The sequence below is a fragment of the Balaenoptera borealis genome, assembly GCF_965194805.1.
Source record: "Balaenoptera borealis genome assembly, chromosome: 1".
Classification (NCBI taxonomy): Eukaryota; Metazoa; Chordata; class Mammalia; order Artiodactyla; family Balaenopteridae; genus Balaenoptera; species Balaenoptera borealis.
Window position 1 is genome coordinate 36,477,595 of NC_138860.1, and position 21,950 is coordinate 36,499,544.

General features: G+C 37.8%; 1 protein-coding gene across 1 annotated transcript in view; it reads left to right on the forward strand.

Annotated features, from left to right (window-relative positions):
- Positions 1 to 21,554, forward strand: part of CR1 (complement C3b/C4b receptor 1 (Knops blood group)) — a 159,951-nt gene extending 138,397 nt beyond the window's left edge. Inside the window, 4 exon segments of the mRNA XM_082363858.1 lie at positions 612 to 697; positions 2,432 to 2,659; positions 3,634 to 3,810; positions 15,231 to 21,554. Of these exon segments, the coding sequence (XP_082219984.1) occupies positions 612 to 697; positions 2,432 to 2,659; positions 3,634 to 3,810; positions 15,231 to 15,523 (784 nt within the window). The 3' untranslated portion in view covers positions 15,524 to 21,554.
- Positions 21,555 to 21,950: the final 396 nt, after the last annotated feature.

Genomic DNA, 21,950 nt, shown 5'->3' on the forward strand with positions numbered 1-21,950 from the left:
TAACAAGACTGGGCAATATAGTAGTTATTTTTAATAATTTCCAGGAATCTTTGACTTTTACAAAGTCTGCCACCCAATAATGATGAGCAGATTTCATAAGGACCCTAGGATCTAATAATAATCTGGGCATTTCAGTGGCAGAGACCTCTGTTAGCCTCCTTCTGGCCATTACAGCTGTAGTGGCAAGAAGAAGTGTCAGTTCTCTTTTCAGATGTTCCCTGCTTTGCTTCCCCAGATCAGGAGCTGTTCTTTCTCATGACTCACTAATGAGGATAAGAGGAATGTCGGAGGACTGTCAGTGAGAGATGGGTGTGGGTCTAGGGCACAGGGGAGAGTCCACCTCTTTGTTCAGGGACTTTTGAGGTGACACTGGGCTATGTTGTTTGTTTGACTATTAAGTGTACAAGTTCTGCTTGCTTTGTCTGTCACAGGACCCCGTAATACTTTACAATACTTCGGCTTCTGAATTTCTGGCAACTACTGAATTCAGGTTCCTAAAGAACTGAGACTTAATGGTATTTAGGCTGAAGTGAGAAAGCTGACCATCTATCAATGAAGAGATGGAGAAATGGGAATTTCTCCCCTACTTGCTACCTTTTTTTTTTCCTTAGGTTCCGATTAAAAGGCAGCTCTGCTTCTCATTGTGTCTTGGTTGGAATGAAGAGCCTTTGGAACAGCAGTATTCCTGTGTGTGAACGTGAGTAGAAAGAATAACTCTGCAGTCTGGATATCTCCCCTTATGTTTTTCTAGTATGTTTCACCTCATGGAATCACCTGTTGTCTGGATCTTTATTTAACAAATTACTGGTAAAATACTTCTTGTTGGAAGAATTTCAAAAAAGGTCTGGCAGGTATTATACATCATGTGTTCATATTACTAATCTGTAAGTCACTAGTTTAATGTCAGTGTTGAATTTTGTGGGGAATATGTGGGGAGAAAGTAGATGACATAACAGTACACCAAAATTTCTTTATTCATTTACTTTTTCAGTTTTATCACCAAGGAGTAATTTCTCTTAAATATTTATGTCCTTTTATCTTCTCACATATCTGAACTATTTATTCAGCCTCTCATTTTGTTCATGGTATTTATTGAGGAAGGCTTCCCATGTGCCAGGACTTTGAATCTAGAGAGAGTGCTGAATAGTGTTATCCCTGCTCTCACGAGGTTCATTTTCTGTTCAAGGAGGCAGACAATGAAAACAAGCCAGTAAACAAATTTAAAAATAGAATATGTAAAATAGTATGTCAAAAAGTGGTAAGTGTTACAGAGAAAAGAAAACATTTTTAGGATAAATTAGTGTGGTGCAGGAAGGTGAGTCAATATTTGAAATGATTAGGTGAGGTGCCCTAAATTTCAATAAAACTCAAATAAAGATTCAGAAATTGATAAATATATAAAAGTGTTCTATGTACAAAAACAATACTGATTTGTCCTACTCTGTTTACTAAGACTTTTTAAAATGCCTTTTCCTGATGATTAGATTGTTCATTTTATTTTGGATTTTGTTAAAACGCTTTGCTAGAAGTCTGTTTGAACATCTTATGGGATTATGGTGGAGCTTTACAAGAACATTCAATATGTATTAAACGCAGATATCAAGCAAGCTCAACCTTCCTGTGACACATAAAGCTGAAAATAAATATATAAGTAAACTGGAAAAACAAGCACCTAGTTAAAATCCAGATATGAGAAGTCAATCTTTAGTGTACCCTCACTTTATACACGTTTCTGACAAGATCTGATATCTCTTCCTAAGTTGGTACCAGATTAAGAGCATCAAATTAGTTTCAGGGCGGGAACTGCTAGAAACAGATACACTGTTTGACAGAAAGAAATGACAGCTGATAGCTTCAAAGAAAGAAAAAACAAAAAAGGAAGAAGAAAAACAGGCTCCCTGAGGCCCTTTAATCTGTCTATAAAGAGCCCTATGGGAATCAATGTATTCTGATGACACTATTGTATATTTGGTATTGGTACTGATGATAATTGTCTTGAGTCATCAAGAAAAATTTTCATCTGCTGAAAATGATAGTCCATGTTTAATAAACTTAACCCAGATTTCCCTAGAATTTCAAATCTTTGAGGGAAAAATCTTGTCTGTGTTGTACCCCATTGTCAACCCAGGATTCTTATGATGCCTGACATAAATTAGTCAATAAAATGGTTGCTGGAAAAAAAAATTAATTAACTCCAAATGGATTAAATATTTAGCTACCTGAAGAGCATTTTGTACTTTCATAACAAACTGTAATTTGTCTCACCTGAGTTAGATCCTTCTCAGAGGAAGCCTTACATATTTCAGTTCCATCCAATTTAAGTACGTTGTCATAGAAAAAAATGTATTAATACAACAATCACAGGGCATAATTATTTTACAATCCTTTTGATTGAAACTAATGGAACCTAAAACTTTTGTGTTCTTTCTAGAAATCTTTTGTCCAAATCCTCCAGCTATCCTTAATGGGAAACACACAGGAACTTCTCTGGGAGACATTCCTTATGGAGAAGAAATTGGTTACACATGTGACTCCCACCCAGACAGAAGGATGACCTTCAGCCTCACTGGGGAGAGCACCATCCGCTGCACCAGTGACAGTCAGGGAAATGGGGTTTGGAGTGGCCCTGCCCCTCGCTGTGAACTTTCTGTTCCTAATGGTCAGTGCACATTTCCCCATGCCCTAGAAGGATCAGCATGTCTAAGCCAAACCTCCATATTTCTGTAGTGACAGTCCTTTTTGCTTGTGAATATAGCTTTGTTATAAATATGGGACAGAATTACCTGCCAGGTGAATAACAGATGGCTTTAGATGTGCCACACTCTGTCCCAGTTGGGGGTGTTCTGATGACCCTTCCCTCTAGAGTGATGATTGTGGGATGGTGAAGAGAGGAGAGAGTGGAGAGAATCAGTGAAGCCTAGATTTTATAGGAAATATTTTCAAAGCACTGAAAACAAATGCCAAAGAAAACATTGTTACGCCATCTCTACTGAGTTGTCTTTATACTAGATGGATGGGTGTGCAGAGCAAAAAGCACATGTTGATGTTAGTAATATATTTCAGAATTGATGATGTTGTAGAAATAATTAAGGAAACTCTGATATAGGAATTTATCCTACTTTTGTTATTTCTGAGTTCTGCTCCAGCATGTGACTGTATTTTGTTGACCCTTCATCTCACCTTTAGCCAAGGGAACTCAGGATGCCCTGGAGAAGTGGAATGTAAGGTTGTGCTCTTGACCTCTGTAGCTCATTCCTTTTACATATTAGTCTGGCTTTAAACGACAGTACCAGACAATCAGGTGCACTTGTGGCTGTGATTATCCACACGAGCTCCGTCCTCCAGTGAGGACAGAATGCACTGAATTGGTAGTTTGTGGATCCCAGTGGTATTCCCAACTGATGCAGTTTACAGGTAGAGATTACAGATGGTCCTGTTTAAAGGCTGAGAAGTCTGGCTTTAGAGACTTGGTTTTCCCGCTGATCAGCAAACATTTAGTGTGTTGGGACCTGCCTGCCTTGGGTTTTCTTGTGATTCTAATAGACAGAGATATTATTAGTTGTGTTGGAGTGTTCATACTTCTAAGTTTAACTGAATGTCTTTTCTTGTGTTTTGGAGGGAATTTGTTCTTAGCTTGTCCACATCCACCCAAGATCAACAATGGCCACCACATTGCAGGACATGCCTCTCCATACCTTCCTGGGATGACAGTCAACTACACCTGTGACCCAGGCTACAAGTTGGTGGGAAAGGCCTTCATTTTCTGTACACACCAGGGAACCTGGAGCCTGTTTGATCTTTATTGCAAAGGTATTTGGTATTCTTGCCTGATTTTTATGAAATACTGATGCATGAGGCTAATAAGGCTGAGAGATCACTTCTGAGGGGATCATAAAATGAGTATCAATAGAGTTGGAGAAAAGCAGAAGAAAAGGTAGGAAGCAAGGCTGTCCAAGCACCCTCAACTCTCCCAAATAAGTAGGAAGAACTTTTGGAATTTCCAGTAGTACGATAGACATCAAACACCAATTTTAAATGCTTTATGGGCTTCTAACTAATAAAATATTTCAGCTCTAAAGGACCTGAGAGAATCACAGGTGGTCCTCACAAAAACCCTTAGGAGATTAATAGGAGACTTAGAAGCACACTTTGTTGTGCGGAATATTGAACCTGAAGCATGGTTAAAAGCAATTAATTCCTAGAATTACTGGGTACAAAGCCTCATTACAATCTCCAGGGCTAAAGGTGAGGTGTTTATTTCCTCTCTTCCCTGGAGCAAGTCTGTTTATAAAAATGACATCTGACTTTAAAATCTTTGTTGGCAATATTCTAAAAAGCTACAAAGTGTGGAAATGAAAATAATATTCTGTGACTAGGCATGATGCTGAGGTCTTTACGAAAGTTATTGGTGTTAGTCTCCAAAACAATCTGATGAGGTGGGATTATTATTTCTGTGATCTTACAGAGGAGGAAATTGAGGTTAAGAGAGATCCAGTAACTAGTCCGTGATCCACAGCTCAGCAGTGGTGGTGCTAGGATTGGACCCCTGCTCAGCCCCTGCATTTGAACACTGCACTGAACACTGTCTCCTTTTTTTAATGGATTCACACTTTACTATATCTCATAATTACAAAAAGAACCTTAAACACGCATTTTTAAGTTTTAAATTCAAGCATTTACAATACACAAAATTAACACCAATTAGGATTTGAGGCAAGTTACCACAGGAAACATACAGCAGAGATTGTTTGCACCACTTACTAATTCATCTTCAAACTTAAATAAATAAAACCCGAGATTTGCCAGGACCTATCCAAATCTGTAACAGAAAGATGCAAATTACAAAGTACAGCTTGGTTAGACAAGCCATAACAACTCTAGCTATAAAATGTATTCTCTCAATGTGTTTCATAATGCATTACAGTGGTGAATTTTTAATTAGTTAAAAACTTTTTTCAAATGATGACTTTCTAAAACACTTTGGGTAATAAAATTATATAGTTTTCAGCAATAAAGATTGTGGTAAATTACAGACACTGAAGAAAGTTGTAAGGCAAGAATCGAAATTATGGTGTACGTTCTGCTTTCAGAACACTGTCTCCTTTCAAATGTAGTTCTTTTGATTTTGCAAAACTATAAGTTAAGTGATTTTGCTTTGTTTGTTTCTTTTCTATTCTTGCTTTTTAGAAATACTAGACTAAGGTCAGGGATGAGGCAAGAGAGATTTCAGACATGCATGTGTTTCTAATGTTGAGCAGTTAGTCCTATGGCTGCTGTGGTTATAGGATCTTAGGGCTCTCCCCAACCTAAATCCTTCTTGTCCTCCTAGCCCTCTGATTTAAGAGATAGAGAAAATTAGGCCCGCCACAGAGACGCTCCTGTGTTTATTTGCAAGAGTAGACTGCACAAAATCAGAGTCCCCATGGCTCTGCAGAAACTGGAAAGCTCGTCCCTCCTTGCTTTAGTTACATAAAGAAATATGAAGATTCAGGGAATAGTTCAAAGATGAATTATAAAAATTGAGACTCTGTGATAGTTCTTCTCCTGAAAATAAGAGGGTAATATTCCATTCTCTTGACAGCTGCTTTCTTCTCATGTAAATAAAATTCATTTTGTCTTAATAACTGTCCTCTTTAAACATGCTTTTTAGCAGTCATTCTCTGTCTTTATCATTAGCAAAATCAGCCAGGGAACTTTCTAAAAATATGGAGTCTTTTTTTGAAAATTGAAATATAATTGATGTGCCATATTATGTTACTTTCACATGTACTACATTGACATTTGCATACTTTATTCAATGACCATCAAAATAAATCTAGTAATCATCTGTCCCCATACAAATTTATTACAATATTATTGACCATATTCCTTATGCTGTGTATTATATCCCTGTGGCTTATTTATTTCATAACTGGAAATTTGTATCTCTTAATTCCCTTTACCTTTCCCACCCACCCCTCTAGAAACCACCCATTTGTTCTCTGTATCTGTGAGTCTGTTATTTTGTTTTGTTTGTTTGTTCTATTTTTTTAGATACTCCATATAAGTGATATCATATGATATTTGTCTTTCTCTGTATGGCTTATTTCACTTACCATAATACCCTCTAGATCCATCTGTGTTGTCACAAATGGCAAGATTTCTTTTTTTTATGGCTGAGGAATATTCCATTGTGTGTGTGTGTGTATATATGTATACCTCATCTTCTTTGGATGAAGAATTCATACATTGATGGACACTCAGGTTGCTTCCATATCTCGGCTATCGTAAATAATGCTGCAATGAACATGGGTATGCATATATCTTTTCAAATTAGTGTTTTTGGTTTCTTAGGGTAAATACCCAGAAATAAAATTTCTAGATCATATGACAGTTCTATTTTTAATTTTTTGAGGAACCTCCATACTGTTTTCCATAGTGATTTCACCAACTTACATTCCCACCAACTGTGTACAAGTTCCCTTTTCCCCACATCCTCGCCAACACTTGTTACTTGTTGTCTTTTTGACGATGGCCATTCTGACAAGTATGCATTGGTATCTCAATATGATTTTGATTTACAGCTCCCTGATGATTAGTGATGTTGAGCATCTTTTCATCTGTCTTTTGGCCATCTGTATGTCAGGTCCTCAGACCATTTTTTAATTGGGTTATTTGGGGATTTTTATGTTGATTTGTGTGAGTTCTTTGTATATTTTAGATATTGACCCCCTTATCAGATATATCATTTGCAAATATCTTCTCCGATTCAGTAGGCTGCCTTTTCATTTTGTTGATAGTTTCCTTTGCTGTGCAAAAGCTTTTCAGTTTGTTGTAGTCCCATTTGTTTATTTTTGCTTTTGTTTCCCTTGCCTGAGAAGACATATCCAAAAAAATGTTGCTAAGACTGATGTCAAAAAGTGTACTGCCTATATATTCTTATAGGAGATTTATGGTTTCAGCCTTACACTTAATTCTTTAATCCATTTTGAGTCTATTTTGTATATGGTAAGAAAGTAGTCCAGTTTGATTTTTTTATATGCTGCTGTCCAGTTTTTCCAACACCATTTACTGAAAAGACTGACTTTTCCCAGTTGTACATTATTGCCTACTTTGTCATAAATTAATTGGTTATATAAGTGTGGGTTATTTCTTGGCTTTATATTATGTTCCATTGATATATATGTCTGCTTTTTGTGCCAGTACCATACTGTTTTTATTACTGTAGCTTTTTAGTATTTTTTGAAATCAGGGCGCATGATACCTCCAGCTTTGTCTTCTTTCTCAAAATTGCTTGGCTCTTCAAGGTCTTTTGTGTTTCCATATAAATTTTAGAATTATTTGTTCTAGTTATGTGGAGAATGCCATTGATATTTTGATAGGGATTGCATTGAATCTGTAGATTGCCTTGTGTAATATGGTCATTTGAACAATAGTAATTCTTCCAATCCATGAGAATGGTATATCTTTCCATTTGTTTGTTTTGTCTTCAGTTTCTTTGATCAATGTCTTATAGTTTTCAGAGTACAAGTTTTCAACTCTTTGGTTAGATTTATTCCTTTTTATTTTATTCTTTTTGACACAATTGAAAATGGGATTGCTTTTGCAATTTCTCCTTCTGATAGTTCATATTAGTGTATAAAATTGCAAGAGATTTCTGTGTATTAATTTTGTATCCTGCAACTTTACTGAATTCTTTCATTAGTCCTAATAGTTTTCTGGTGACATCTTTAAATTTTTCTACATATAGCATCATGTCATGTGCAAACAGTGACAGTTTTACTACTTCCTTTCTGATTTGGATTCCTTTTATTTATTTTTCTTGTCTGATTACTGAGGCTAGGACTTTCAAACCTATGTTGAATAAAAGTGATGAGAGTGAGCACCCTTGTCTTCTTCCTGATCTTGGGGGAAATGCTTTCAACTTTTCACCATTGAGTATGATGTGAGCTGTGAGCTTGCATATATGGTCTTTGTTATGTTGCAGTATATTCCCTCTATACCCACTTCGTTCAGCATTTTTTTAATAAATGGATGTCAGATATTGTCAAAAGCCTCTTCTTCATCTATTGGATGATCATATGATATTTACTCTTTAATTTGTTAACATGGTGTGCCACTTTGATTGATTTTCAGATTGAACCATCCTTGCATCCCTGAGATAAATCCCATTTGATAATGGTAAATTATCCTTTTATTGCATTGTTGAATGCAGTCTGCTAATATTTTGTTGTGGATTTTTGCATCTATGTGTGTTGGACATATTGTCTTTTAATTTCCTTGTGGTATCTTTGCATGGCTTTGGTATCAGGGTGATGCTGACCTTGTAAAATGAATTTAAAAGTATTCCTTCCTCTTCTATTTTTTGGAATAGTTTGAGAAGGATAGGTGTTAAGTCTTTAAATGTTTTGTAGCACTCTCCTGTGAAGCAGTCTGATCCTGGACTTTTGTTTGTTGGGAATATTTTGACTACTGATTCAATTTCATTACTAGTAATCATTCTGTGCCTAGTTTCTATTTCTTCCTGATTCAATCTTGGGAGATTGTACATTTCTAGAACTTTATTTCTTCTAGGTTGTCTGTTTTATTGGTGTCTATTTGTTGCTGTGATCTCTTATGATTCTTTGTATTTCTATGTTGTTGGTTTTAACTACTCCTCTTTCATTTCTGATTATAGTTATTTGGGCCCTTTTTTTTTTTCTGGATGGGTCTGGCAAAAGGCTTATCAATTTTGTCTATCTTTTCAAAGAACCAACTCTTAGTTTCACTAATCCTTTATATATTTTTAAATGTCTATTTCATCTATTTCTGCTTTGACCTTTATTATGTCTTTTTTTCTACTGACTTCGGGTTTTGTTTCTTTTTTCTTTTTCTAGTTCCTTTAGGTATAAGGTTAGCTTGTTTATTGGAGATTTTTCTGGTTTCCTGAGGTAGGCATGTATTGCTTTAAATTTCCATCTTAGAACAGCTTCTGCAGTTCTTTAGATAGTTCTAGATATATATCATAGATTTTGGATCATTGTGTTTCCATTTTCATTTGTCTCCAGGTATTTTTTGATTTCCTCAGTGACCCATTCATTGTTTGGTAGCATATTGTTTAGCTTCCACGTGTCTGTGGTTTTTGCAGTTTTTTTCATATGGTTGATATCTCATCTCATAGTGTTGTGGTCTGAAAACATGCTTGATATGACTTCAGTCTTCTTAAATTTATTGAGACTTTTTTGTGACCTACAATGTGTGATGTATCCTGGAGAATGTTCCACGTGTACCTGAAAAGAATGTGTATTCTGCCACTTTTGGATTAAATGCTCTGTATATATCTATTAATTGCATCTGACCTAATGTGTAATTTAAGGCCAGTGTTTCATTATTGATTTTTTGTCTGAATAATCTGTCCATTGATATAAGTAGGATGCTAAAGTCCCCCCCATTATTGTATTATTGTCAATTTCTCTTTTTATATTTGTTAATATTTGCTTTATATATTTAGGTGCTCCTCTTTGTGGTATGTGTGTGTATATATATATACACAATTGTTATATCTTCTTGTTGGATTGATACCTTTACCATTGTGTAATGTCCTTATTTGTCTCTAGTTACAGTCTTTGTTTTAAAGTCTATATTTTCTGATATAAGTATTGCCACCCAGCTTTCTTTTCAGTTCCATAAGCATGGAGTATCTTTTTCCATCCCCTCGCTTTTGGTCTGTGTGTGTCCTTACATCTGAAGTTAGTCTCCTATAGGCAGCATCTATCTATATATCTATATCTATCTATCTATCGATCTATCTATCTATCTATCTATCATCTATCTATATCTATCATCTATCTATCTATCTAATTTATCTATCTACAGCCACTCTGTGTCTTTTTTTTTTTCCATGTATTTTGCAACTGGAAGTTTGTACCTCTTAATATCCCTCACCTATTTCTTTCCTCACTCCATTTCCCTCCCCTCTGGCAACCACCTGTTTGTTCTCGGTATCTATAACTCTGTTTCTGTTTTCTTATGTTTGTTCATTTGTTTTTTTTTTTTTTAGATTCCACAATAAGTGAAATCATGTAGTACTTGCCTTTCTCTGTCTGACATGTCATTTAGCATAGTACCTTGAGGTTCATCCATGTTGTTGTAAATGGTAAGATATCATTCGTTTTATGCCTCAGTAATACTCCATTGTGTATGTATACCACATCTTCTTTTTCCATTCATTTATTGATGGGTATTTAGGTTGCTTCCATATCTTGGCTTTTGTGAATAATGCTGCAATGAACATAGGAGTGCATATATCTTTTCTAATTAGTGTTTTCATTTTCTTCAGATGAATGCACAGGAGTGGAATTGCTGTCATGCAGTAGTTCTAGTTTTAATTTTTTTTTAATTAATTAATTTATTTATTTTTGGTTTCATTGGGTCTTTGTTGCTGCGTGCAGGCTTTCTCTAGTTGTAGAGACCACGGGCTACTCTTTGTTGTGGTGCGCGTGTTTCTCATTGCAGTGGCTTCTCTTGCTATGGAGCACGGGCTCTAGGCATGCGGGCTTCAGCAATTGTGGCATGCAGGCTCAGTAGTTGTGACTCGTGGGCTCTAGAGTGCAGGCTCAGTTGTTGTGGCACACGGGCTTAGTTGCTCTGCAGCATGTGGGATCTTCCCACACCAGGGCTCAAACTCACGTACCCTGCATTGGCAAGCAGAGTCTTAATCACTGCACCACCAGGGAAGTCCCTAGTTTTTAGTTTTTTGAGAAATCTTCATACTGTTTTCCACAGTGGGTACAATTTACATTCCCAACAACAGTGCATGAGAGTTCCCTTTTCTCCACATCCTTGCTAACACTTGTTATTTGTTTCTTTTGCTATTAGCCATGCTGACAGGTGCTAGGAGATATCTCACTATGGCTTTGATTTGCATTTCTCTGATGATTAATGATGCTGAGCATCTTCTCACATGCCTGCTGGCCATCTGTATGTATTCTTTGGAAAAATGTCTATTCAGATCCTCTGCCCATTTTTTAATCTGATTGTTTGTTTTTTTGATGTTGAGTTGTATGAGTTCTTTGTATTTTTCACCCTTTCTTTGTCTTTTGATTGGAGCATTTAGTCCATTTACATTTAAAGTAATTATTCATAGACATGGACTTATTGCCATTTTGTTAATTTTGGGGGATTGTTTTGTTGTGTAGTTCTTCTTTCTTCTTTTCCTCTCCTCTTTTGCAATTTGATGACTTTCTTTAGCATTATGTTTGGATTCCTTTCTCTCTTTTTTTGTTTGTATCTATTATAGGTTTCGGTTTGTGGCCACCATGAGGTTCATCTATAATAGCTATCTATCTATCTATCTATCTATCTTCTATCTATCTATCATCTATGATTACATATAGATGTATATATGATTAATTGATGATCTCTTAAGTTCGAATGTATTCTAAAACCCTGCATTTTTACTCCCCCCCCCAACAATGTTGAATATTTTTGGTGTCATATTTTACATCTTTTTGTTTTGTGTGTCCCTTAGCTACTTATTTTGTATATAGATGATTTCCCTACTTTTGTCTTTTAACCTTCCTGCTAGCTTTATAAATAGTTGATCTACTATTTTGCCTTTACCAGTGAGATATTTTCTTTCATAATTTTCACATTTCTAATTGTGGCCTTTTCTTTTCCACTTAAAGAAGTTCCTTTAACGTTTCTTGTAAAACCAGTTTAGTGGTGCTGACTCTTTCAGTTTTTATTTGTCTGTAAAACTCTCCTTCAAATATGAGTGATAACTTTGCCAGGTAGAGTATTCTTGTTTGTAGATTTTCCCCTTTTATCATTTGATTATATTGTGCCATTCCCTTCTGGCCCGCAAAGTTTCTGTTAAAGAGTCAGCTGATATTCTTATGGAGGTTCCCTTGTACATAACTAGTTGCTTTTCTCTTGCTGTTTTTAATATTCCCTCTTAATCTTTCACTTTTTGCCATTTTAATAGTATGTGTTTTGGTGCAAATCTCTTTGGGTTCATCTTGTTTGTGATTCTCTGTACTTCCTTACTTGGGTGTCTGTTTCCTTCCCCAGGTTAAGAAAGTTTTCCACTATTATTTCTTCAAATAAGTTCTCTGCCCCTTGGTCTCTGTCTTCTCCTTCTGGGACCCCCACCATGTGAATGTTAGTATGCTTGATATTGTTCCAGAGGTTTCTTAAACTATCCCCATTTAAAAAAACTTTTTTCTCTTTTCTGTTCAGCTTAAGAGATTTCCATAACTTTTTCTTTCAGATCACTGATCTATTCCTCTGCATCATCTAATCTACTGTTGATTCCTTCTAGTGTATTTTTTATTTCAGTTATTGTATTCTTCAGCTTTGTTTGGTTCTTCTTTATATTTTCTATTCCTTTGTTAAACTTCTCACTGTGCTCATCCATTCTTCCCCTGAGTTCAGTGAGTATCTTTATGACCATTACCTTGAACTCTTTATCATGTAGATTTCTTATCTCCAATTCAGTTATTTCTTTTTCGGAAATTTTGTCTTGTTCAATCATTTGGAACATACACCTCTGTTTCTTCATTTTGCCCAATATTCAGTGTTTATATCTGTGTGTTAAGTTGGTCCATTTTGTTTCCTGATCTTGAAGAAGTGCCCATGGTAGGAAACATCCTGTGGTTCCATTAGCATGCTCCCCTCTGGTCATGAAAGCTATATGTTCTATGGGTGCCCCCTATGTGCGATGCTTGTGCCCTTCTTTTGTGGTGGTACCAACTACTGTGGGCATACTGGTATGTGAGGCTGACAGTTAGCCAAGTTGGCTGCTAGGCCATGCTTTGTACAGTAGCTGTGGGCCCACTGGAGGGCTGGGTAAGCTTCCTTCCTGGTTGGCTGCACACCCAGGGGGATGTGGGGCTGATGCTGGCCCACTGAAGGGTAGGACTGTGTCCCTGTGTGGCTGTCTGCATTGTCTGGTGGTGGTGGTGGGCTCAGCATTGGTGCTGGCCCACTGGTATGAGTGGCTGGGTCCCCATGGGGCTGTCTACATGACCCTGGGGGCTCAGGGCTCATGCGAGCCCACCGGAGGTCAGGACCAGGTCCCTATGTGGCTGTCTGCATGACCCAGAGGGACTCAGGGCAGGTGCTGACCTGCTGGTGGGTGGGGCCAGGTCCCCACATGGCTGTGTACATGTCTGGGTTGGGTTGGGCTGGTACAGGCCCACTGGTGGTGGTAAGCCTCCAGCACTAATAGGCTAGAGGGAGGATTTCCAAATGGCATTTGCTAGCACTGGTGTTATCTTGGTAGAATGAGCTCCCCAGAATGGCTGCTAACAGTGTCTAAGGGGAATCCCAGTTGCCTGCTGCCTCTCTGGGAGGCTCTTCAAGATCAGCAAGTAGGTCGGACTGAAGCTCTTTTCAAACTACTGCCTCTGTGCTGGGACTCGGAGCATATGAGACTTTGCACGTGCCCTATAAGAGTGACATTTTTGTTTCCTATAACCCTCTGGCACTCTCGAACATAAGCCCCACTGGGTTTCAAAGCTAGGTGTTGTGGGGGCTCATCTCCCTGGAGCAGGACCCCTGGCTGGGGAGCCCAGTGAAGGGCTCAGACTCCTCACTCCTCGGGGAGGACCTTTATGATTGTGATATTCTTCCCATTTGTGGGTCACCAACTAAGGCTGTGGGTCTTCACTATACCATATCTCTGCCTCTCCTACTCATCTCATTATGGTTCCTTCTTTATCTCTTTAGTTATGGAAAGTTGTTTTTCTGCTAGTATTCAGGTCATTTTCATAGTTAGTTGCTCTGTAAGTAGTTGTAATTTTGGTGTGTCCATAGGAGAAGGTGAGTTCAGGGTCTTCCTATGCTACCATCTTGGACACCTTTCCCTAAAAAGACAGATTCTTAAATTCCATTTCCAAGGGCTTCCCTGGTGGCACAGTGGTTGAGAATCTGCCTGCCAATGCAGGGGACACGGGTTCGAGCCCTGGTCTGGGAAGATCCCACATGCTGCGGAGCAACTAAGCCCGTGAGCCACAACTACTGATCCTGCGCGTCTGGAGCCTGTGCCCCGCAACAAGAGAGGCCGTGATAGTGAAAGGCCCGCGCACCGCGATGAAGAGTGGCCCCCGCTTGCCGCAACTAGAGAAAGCCCTCGCACAGAAACGAAGACCCAACACAGCCAAAAATTAAAAAAAAAAAAAAAAAATTCCATTCCCAAGAACTCTCTTTCTGACATGTTGAGGCAGAGTCCAGAGGTCTATTTTTAACAAACCCATCAGAATATTTTGATGTAGCAGGACCACAGACCATATTTTGAGAAATGCCACTTTACCCTGTTGGTTCTTATTTTAAAAAGAGAACTTAGGCTAATTTTGAGACCATTACAACTGAAAAGCAGGCTTTGCTTGGAAGGTATCAGTGGCAAGGCAGAGAAGGAAAGCAAAACAAAGGATGGGCTTGTTGGCCTAAAACAAATAGACTGCCAGTTATTTCTCCAGCAGAAATGGTCTTGCTTGGGATCGGCAGAGAATTGCGGTTTGAGGTCTGCAGCCATGGTGAGCCACATGCAAGTCCCAGCATAGCAAAGGAAGGAGAACTCTTTTAACAGAAGGGAAAAGGAAGTTGTAAGGGCTCTAGCAAACAAAGAGTCCATGACTTTTCCTTGCTGATTTGCTGCCAGGAAAGAAGAGGAGTCTTTCTTCTTGCTGTTGAGCTCTGCTGTCATCACAGGGTGTGAAAGCTCCCCCTTCTGGTCTCCAGACTCTATTTAATTATTTAATTTAAGGTTTCTATTTATTAATTTTTACAAGGTAAATGAGATAAAATTAAGTAGAAAATTAATACCTTAAATTCAGAATCATAATTTATTAATTGCTTTGTTCTATGTATAGAAATGAGCCAGAAATATGCATTTATTCAAGAGACAAAATACCCGTATTATTTGTATACCTAAAGAGAGTTAAAATGATATTCCTGTTTTCTTATGGTGTGGCCCAAGTGGTTCCAAGGCTGGAACATGGCTATCCTAATTCCTAACCTTTCCACAACTTTCCTGTTGAAGAGTTAACAATAATTTAAAGTATGATAATTTAAAATAATTATAAGCAATACATTTATATTCCCTTGCTTTACATAAAAAGGGAAGTCAGAGAATTTTAAATAATAAGATGTTGTAGGAGAGGTATCAATAATTTTTGATGGAAGACATGACACATCTTTGCTAAAAGCTAAGTTTCAACTAACAATTAACAATAAAATATCAATTTCTTTTTTTATTTTTCTAATTTCAGAAGTAAATTGTAGCCTCCCACAGATTATGAATGGAATCCAGAAGGAATTGAAAATGAGAAAAGTATATCACTCTGGAGATAATGTAACTTTGGAGTGTGAAGATGGGTATACTCTGGAAGGCAGTCCCTGGAGTCAGTGCCAGGAGGATGACCTGTGGGACCCTCCTCTGGCCATATGTACCTCTCGTAAGTGCAAGTGCAAGGAATGTAGGTCCTTCCCAGCCATGGTTACTGTTCATTCATTCATCTATACTGACACTGAATGTGGTGGTGTGCCATATGGTGTGCATTAGCTAAGAGCTAAGGAGTGCAGTAAGAGTCCCTAATTCTTCCACCAAAGCCCTTAGCAATGAGAATAAGGCAAGCCTTGCTCCTCACACTTCTTAACCCATCCATCTCTCCTCAGGCCCCCCTCTGAACCTTTTTGCCCATTATCACTCTATTGCTGCATACATTGCACAGTAATAATTTGATTACATCCTATGGGTCTTAAAATTCAGTAGCAGATTAGTGGTAGAGCAGGCCTTCAGGAATGTTTTCAGCATGAGTCGAGGATCACCTTCCAACTTGCAGAGACTAGCTGGTCGGTCTCCCGCACTGGTGTAGACTACAGGATTTTAACCTGGTACATTGGATACAGTGATTTAGGAATCATGTGTCATTGAGATCTGTAGAAGGGTAACCTTCTGCTGGCAACTAGAGGGTGATGTAAAATAGAAAATCCTAAACCTTAAACTTGTACACATCAAGTAACAGATGGGCAAAATGAATAATGAATAACCTTCCTTAATCTGAATTAGTCTTAGCCTTCTCTTCGCCCCCATTCTTATCACTCTTACTTAAAATATGTGGTTGAACACCAAAATTGTTCAAGATACAATTTTTCTACAGTTAATGCCTTAAATGCAATAACAAAGCTCACTCACGAATAATATTTCTGAATTATAAACTTGACACTCCCTTAATATCAAATTATATTCATTTCTTTGGCAAAAAGATCACTGCCTATCTGAATGCCTTTTGAGTATTCTAACCATGTGGCTGTGAGAGACAGAAAATTCACATAATTTGGGGGGACTGACCTGCCAGATATTAAAATAGAAAGTCACAATACATAAATCATTTTATATCACCGAAAATAGACTTATCTTTATTAAAAATGGAATAAAGTAGATATTAATAAAATAGAGCTCAGTATAAATAGAAATTAAAGTATCTTACAGAAAACAATCTAATAACGGAGACATCATCAATCCAAGGGGAAGAAAAAGATGATCAAATAGTATACGTAGCACTGAAAAAATTTGGAACCTTTCTTTTTATCTTACAATAAATACCAGATGTAATAAATAGTTAAAAGTTTTAAAAGTCAACATAGGAAAGCTAAAGTAGAAAAGGAAAAAAAAGAAGATAAAACAGCTAGAAAAAGAAAAACAACTTTTGGAACTTTTTGATATGATAGAGAAAATTATAAAAGGGCAACAAATTTGACTTAGAACTTATGAACTTTGAAAAGTAAATAAGAAAGCAGTAGACAGATGAGAAATATGTTTAAAATATAATGAAGGGTTAATAGTGTTATACACGTAGCAGTAGTGGTGGTTGTGGTAATAATAAAGGTTATAAAAGTTAACATATGTTGAGCACTTAATTCAACTGTTCAAAGATTAAATAGATATTCTATAACTATGTAAAAACTTAGATGCATGAGAAAATGTACTAGAGGGGAATGTACTAAACTATTTCAGGATAGTAGGATTATGGATGATATTTTTCTTTTGTTCTGTTTTATAAACTTTCTGCTCTAATTATACTACTTTTATGACAAAACAGTAATTTTTAAAGAAAAAAACAGACTTTGCTGAGTACACAAAATAATATGAGATTGTGTGAGTAAAATCAATGGCTTTTTATATTAGAAAAAATTAAGAATCTGTACAGAAAAAATCAGGATGAATTATAACTGGCTGAGAGCTCCTGTTTGATCATGTTGTGTGCCAGACTGATGTTTTTTGTGGCTTTTGCTTCCTTTTAGGCACGAGTGATGATCTCATAGTTGGTAAGTTTTATGAAGGGTTTGCTGAGGAAACATCCTTAACAGTAGGTATCCACTGATAATAAATGAAATGTAAAAAGAGAGATCAAAATATCCTAGACTGCAATTTTAATTAGAAAGAAAAGAATAATGAATTCAGGCCATAGTGTAGCAAAACTGGTATCCTTATATGCATATAGAGTGAGTGTCCTTTATCAAAGTTTCTATGCTATCTTTGAACCATTATAAAAAAAGAACCATTCTTCCTATTTTAATGTGTCTGGAGAAGGCAACTTGCTCTTTAGTTTATAACCTGGGAATAGTCTTCAGGATGGTAGTCGTGCCCATTTGCATAAATTGAAAGCCACAAAGACCAATTTTCTAAGCCCATTTCTGTGATCTGCCTATGTGAGAGGAATAGTTTTGTGGTAGAATTTCTAAGAGATTCAGTAGAGTCTGCTGCATAGAGTAACTCGCGCCTTGTGCCTCACACAAGAGATGTGTGCAGGGTCATGGCAAGCTGAGCAGAGGCGCTCCAGTGCTTGTTCTCACCCACTTGTTGAAATGCTGCTGTTGGACAAAGGTCACAAACTGCTTTCTCACTGATCATTTATAACCCTGTGGTAATAAGACTAATATGCTAGATTAAACCGGGAACAGAGGGGAAATCTTAAAGATAAGCCTGTGGGGGGTGTTTTTTAAAAACAGAATTTATACTTACTTTTTAAAAACTCATTAAGACACAGTTTGAAACCTACAGGTTATATTTTCCATGCATTTAATTACCATGTTTTACTGCCTAGGCATGTTCCTTGGTATGATCCTCTTGATTTTACCCATCATTGCTTCCTGTTTGATAATTCTAAAGTGCAAAAAAGGGTAAGTACAGCCATATTCTCCTAGAATATGTTTATAACTCTATTTGCTGCTTCTTGGAAGCCAAAGAGATGTAAAAGGTGTTGACCTAAAACAAATAGACTGCCAGTTATTTCTCCAGCAAAAATGGGTTTATTTGGGATCAGCAGAGAATAGCAATTTGAGGTCTGCAACAACGGAGAGTCATATGCAAGTCCCTGCACGGCAAGGGAAGGAGAGTGCTTTTCTTGGGAGGAAAAGGAAGTTGGGAGGGATGTAGTAAACAAAGAGTCCATGGCTTTTCATTGGCTGAGCCCATGCCAGGAAAGAAGAGGAGTCTTTCTTTTTCCTGCTGGTCTCTGTTGTCTTCCCAGTGCAGGAGAACTCCCCCTTCTGGTCCCCCAACTCTATTTATTTGAGGTTTTGGGGGATTAATCTTTTACAAAGGAAACCTCAAAAAAGAAGTACTACATAAACAGAGGTGATAATTCTTATAAAGAAGGCTGATGACACATATTAGGCATAAAGAAGTATTCACACAATTATAAACAACAAAATTCAGCTGGGTAAATTTGAAGATTTAATTGGCTTTATTAAAAGATTCATGGATTGGGCAGCATCCCATTTAGTAACTAGAAGGATGCACAGAGGAGTTGTACAAATGGAAGGTTTTCATAGGAAGAAGGGTGGGGCAAAGGAGCTATTAGGGAAAAAAGGATTATTTTAAAATCAGGACATCTTCCTTGGGGGCAGGGCAGAGGTGTTAGACAGCAAGGATTTATGAAATTGATTGCCTCTTCTTCCTCTGGGAAGTGGAGAGGACCTACATAACAGATTACCTCACTGATGTTGAACAGAAAATTTCAGACTGGTTGATTAAGATTAATTTCTGCAGAAGGTCAAAACTGCAATTAAGTCTTGGGATCAAATGATTCCATTTTGGGTCTGTTACTTTCTTTAAAGAAATATATATGATACTAGGAACACTTTCTTTAAAAGCTTAGAATTTATGAAGGACTCAAATTTTGCAAAAGAGAAAATAGAAGGAATTTTTAAAGTGTGTTGATGAGAATGTTGGTATCCTTGTTTTGCTAAAACATTTCAGACTCCGACCTCTATACACTGACCCTATCAGGGCACTAGAAGTTAGAAAGTGTGTCCCACTGGCACACATACCCAGGCTGCCAGTGTGGAAGAATTAAGGTTTTGCATGGGTATTTTTAAAAAATAATAATCTTGGAGATTGGTTCAAGATGGCGGAGTAGAACGACATGCTCTCACTCCCTCTTGCAAGAACACCGGAATCACAACTAACTGCTGAACAATCATCAACAGGAGAACACTGGAACTCACCAAAACAGACCCCACATGCAAAGACAAAGGAGAAGCCACAATGAGATGGTAGAACGGGTGCAATCACAATAAAATCAAATCCCATAGCCGCTGGGTGGGTGACTCACAAACTGGAGAACACTTATACCACAGAAGTCCACCCACTGGAGTGAAGGTTCTGAGCCCCACGTCAGGCTTCCAAACCTGGGGGTCTGGCAATGGTAGGAGGAATTCCTAGAGAATCAGACTTTGAAGGCTAGCAGGATTTGATTGCAGGATTTTGACAGGACTGGGGGAAACAGAGACTCCACTCTTGGATGGCACACACAAAGTAGTGTGTGCATTGGGACCCAGGGGAAGGAGCAGTGACGCCATAGGAAACTGAACCAGACCTACCTGATAGTGTTGGAGGGTCTCCTGCAGATGTGGGGGGTGGCTGTGCCTCACCATGAGGACAAGGACACTGGCAGCAGAAGTTCTGGGAAGTACTCCTTGGAGTGAGCCCTCCCAGAGTCCACCATTAGCTCCACCAAAGAGCCCAGCTAGGCTCCAGTGTTGGGTCGCCTCAGGACAAAAAACCAACAGGGAAGGAACCCAGCCTCATGCATCAGCAGGCAAGAAGATTAAAATTTTACTGAGCTCTGCCTGCCAGAGCAACAGTCAGCTCTACCCCCCACCAGTCCCTCCCATCAGGAAACTTCCACAAGCCTCTTAGATATCCTCATCCACCAGCGAGCAGACAGCAGAAGCAAGAAGAACTACAATCCTGCAGCCTGTGGAACAAAAACCACATTCACAGAAAGATAGACAAGATGAAAAGGCAGAGGGCTGTGTACCGGATGAAGGAACAAGATAAAACCCCAGAAAAACAACTAAATGAAATGGAGATAGGCAATCTTCCAGAAAGAGAATTCAGAATAATGTTAGTGAAGATGATCCAGGACCTCGGAAAAAGAATGGAGGCAAATATCAAGAAGACGCAAGAAATGTTTAATAAAGATCTAGAAGAATTAAAGAACAAGCAAACAGAGATGAACAATACAATCACTGAAATGAAAACTACACTAGAAGGAATCAATAGCAGAATAACTGAGGCAGAAGAATGGATAAGTGACATGGAAGACAGAAGGGTGGAATTCACTGCTGCAGAAGAGAATAAAGAAAAAAGAATGAAAAGAAATGAAGACAGCTGAAGAGACTTCTGGGACAACATTAAATGCAAGAACATTCGCGTTATAGGGGTCTCAGAAGGAGAGGAGAGAGAGAAAGGACCAGAGAAAATATTTGAAGAGATTAGAGTGGAAAATTTCCCTAACATGGGAAGGGAAATAGCCACCCAAGTCCATGAAGTGCAGAGAGTCCCATACAGGATAAACCCAAGGAGAAACACACTGAGACACATAGTAATCAAATTGGCAAGAATTAAACACAAAGAAAAATTATTGAAAGCAGCAAGGGAAAAATGACAAATTACATACAAGGGAACTCCCATAAGGTTAACAGCTGATTTCTCAGCAGACACTCTACAAGCCAGAAGGGAGTGGCATGATATACTTAAAGTGATGAAAGGGAAGAAACTACAACCAAGATACTCTACCCAGCAAGGATCTCATTCAGATTCGATGGTGAAATCAAAAGCTTTACAGACAAGCAAAAGCTAAGAGAATTCAGCACCACCAAACCAGCTCTACAACAAATGCTAAAGGAAATTCTCTAAGTGGGAAACACAAGAGAAGAAAAGGACCTACAAAAACAAACCGAACACAATAAAGAAAATGGAAATAGGAACATACATATCAATAATTACCTTAAACGTGAATGGATTAAATGCTCCAACCAAAAGACACAGGCTTGCTAAGTGGATTCAAAAACAAGACCCATATATATGCTGTCTACAAGAGACCCACTTCAGACATAGGGACACATACAAACTGAAAGTGAGGGGATGGAAAAAGATATTCCATGCAAATGGGAATCAAAAGAAAGCTGGAGTAGCAATACTCATATCAGATAAAATAGACTTTAAAATAAAGAATATTACAAAAGACAAGGAAGGACACTACATAATGATCAAGGGATCAATCCAAGAAGGAGATATAACAATTATAAATATATATGCACCCAACATAGGAACACTTCAATACATAAGGCAACTGCTAACAGCTCTAAAAGAGGAAATCGACAGTAATACAATAATAGTGGGGACTTTAACACCTCACTTACACCAATGGACATATCATCCAAACAGAAAATTAATAAGGAAACACAAGCTTTAAATGACACAATAGACCAGATAGATTTAATTGATATTTATAGGACATTCTATCCCAAAACAGCAGATTAGACTTTCTTCTCAAGTGCACACGGAACATTCTCCAAGAAAGATCATATCTTGGGTCACAAATCAAGCCTCAGTAAATTTAAGAAAATTGAAATCATATCAAGCATCTTTTCTGACCACAACGCTATGAGATTAGAAATCAATTACAGGGAAAAAA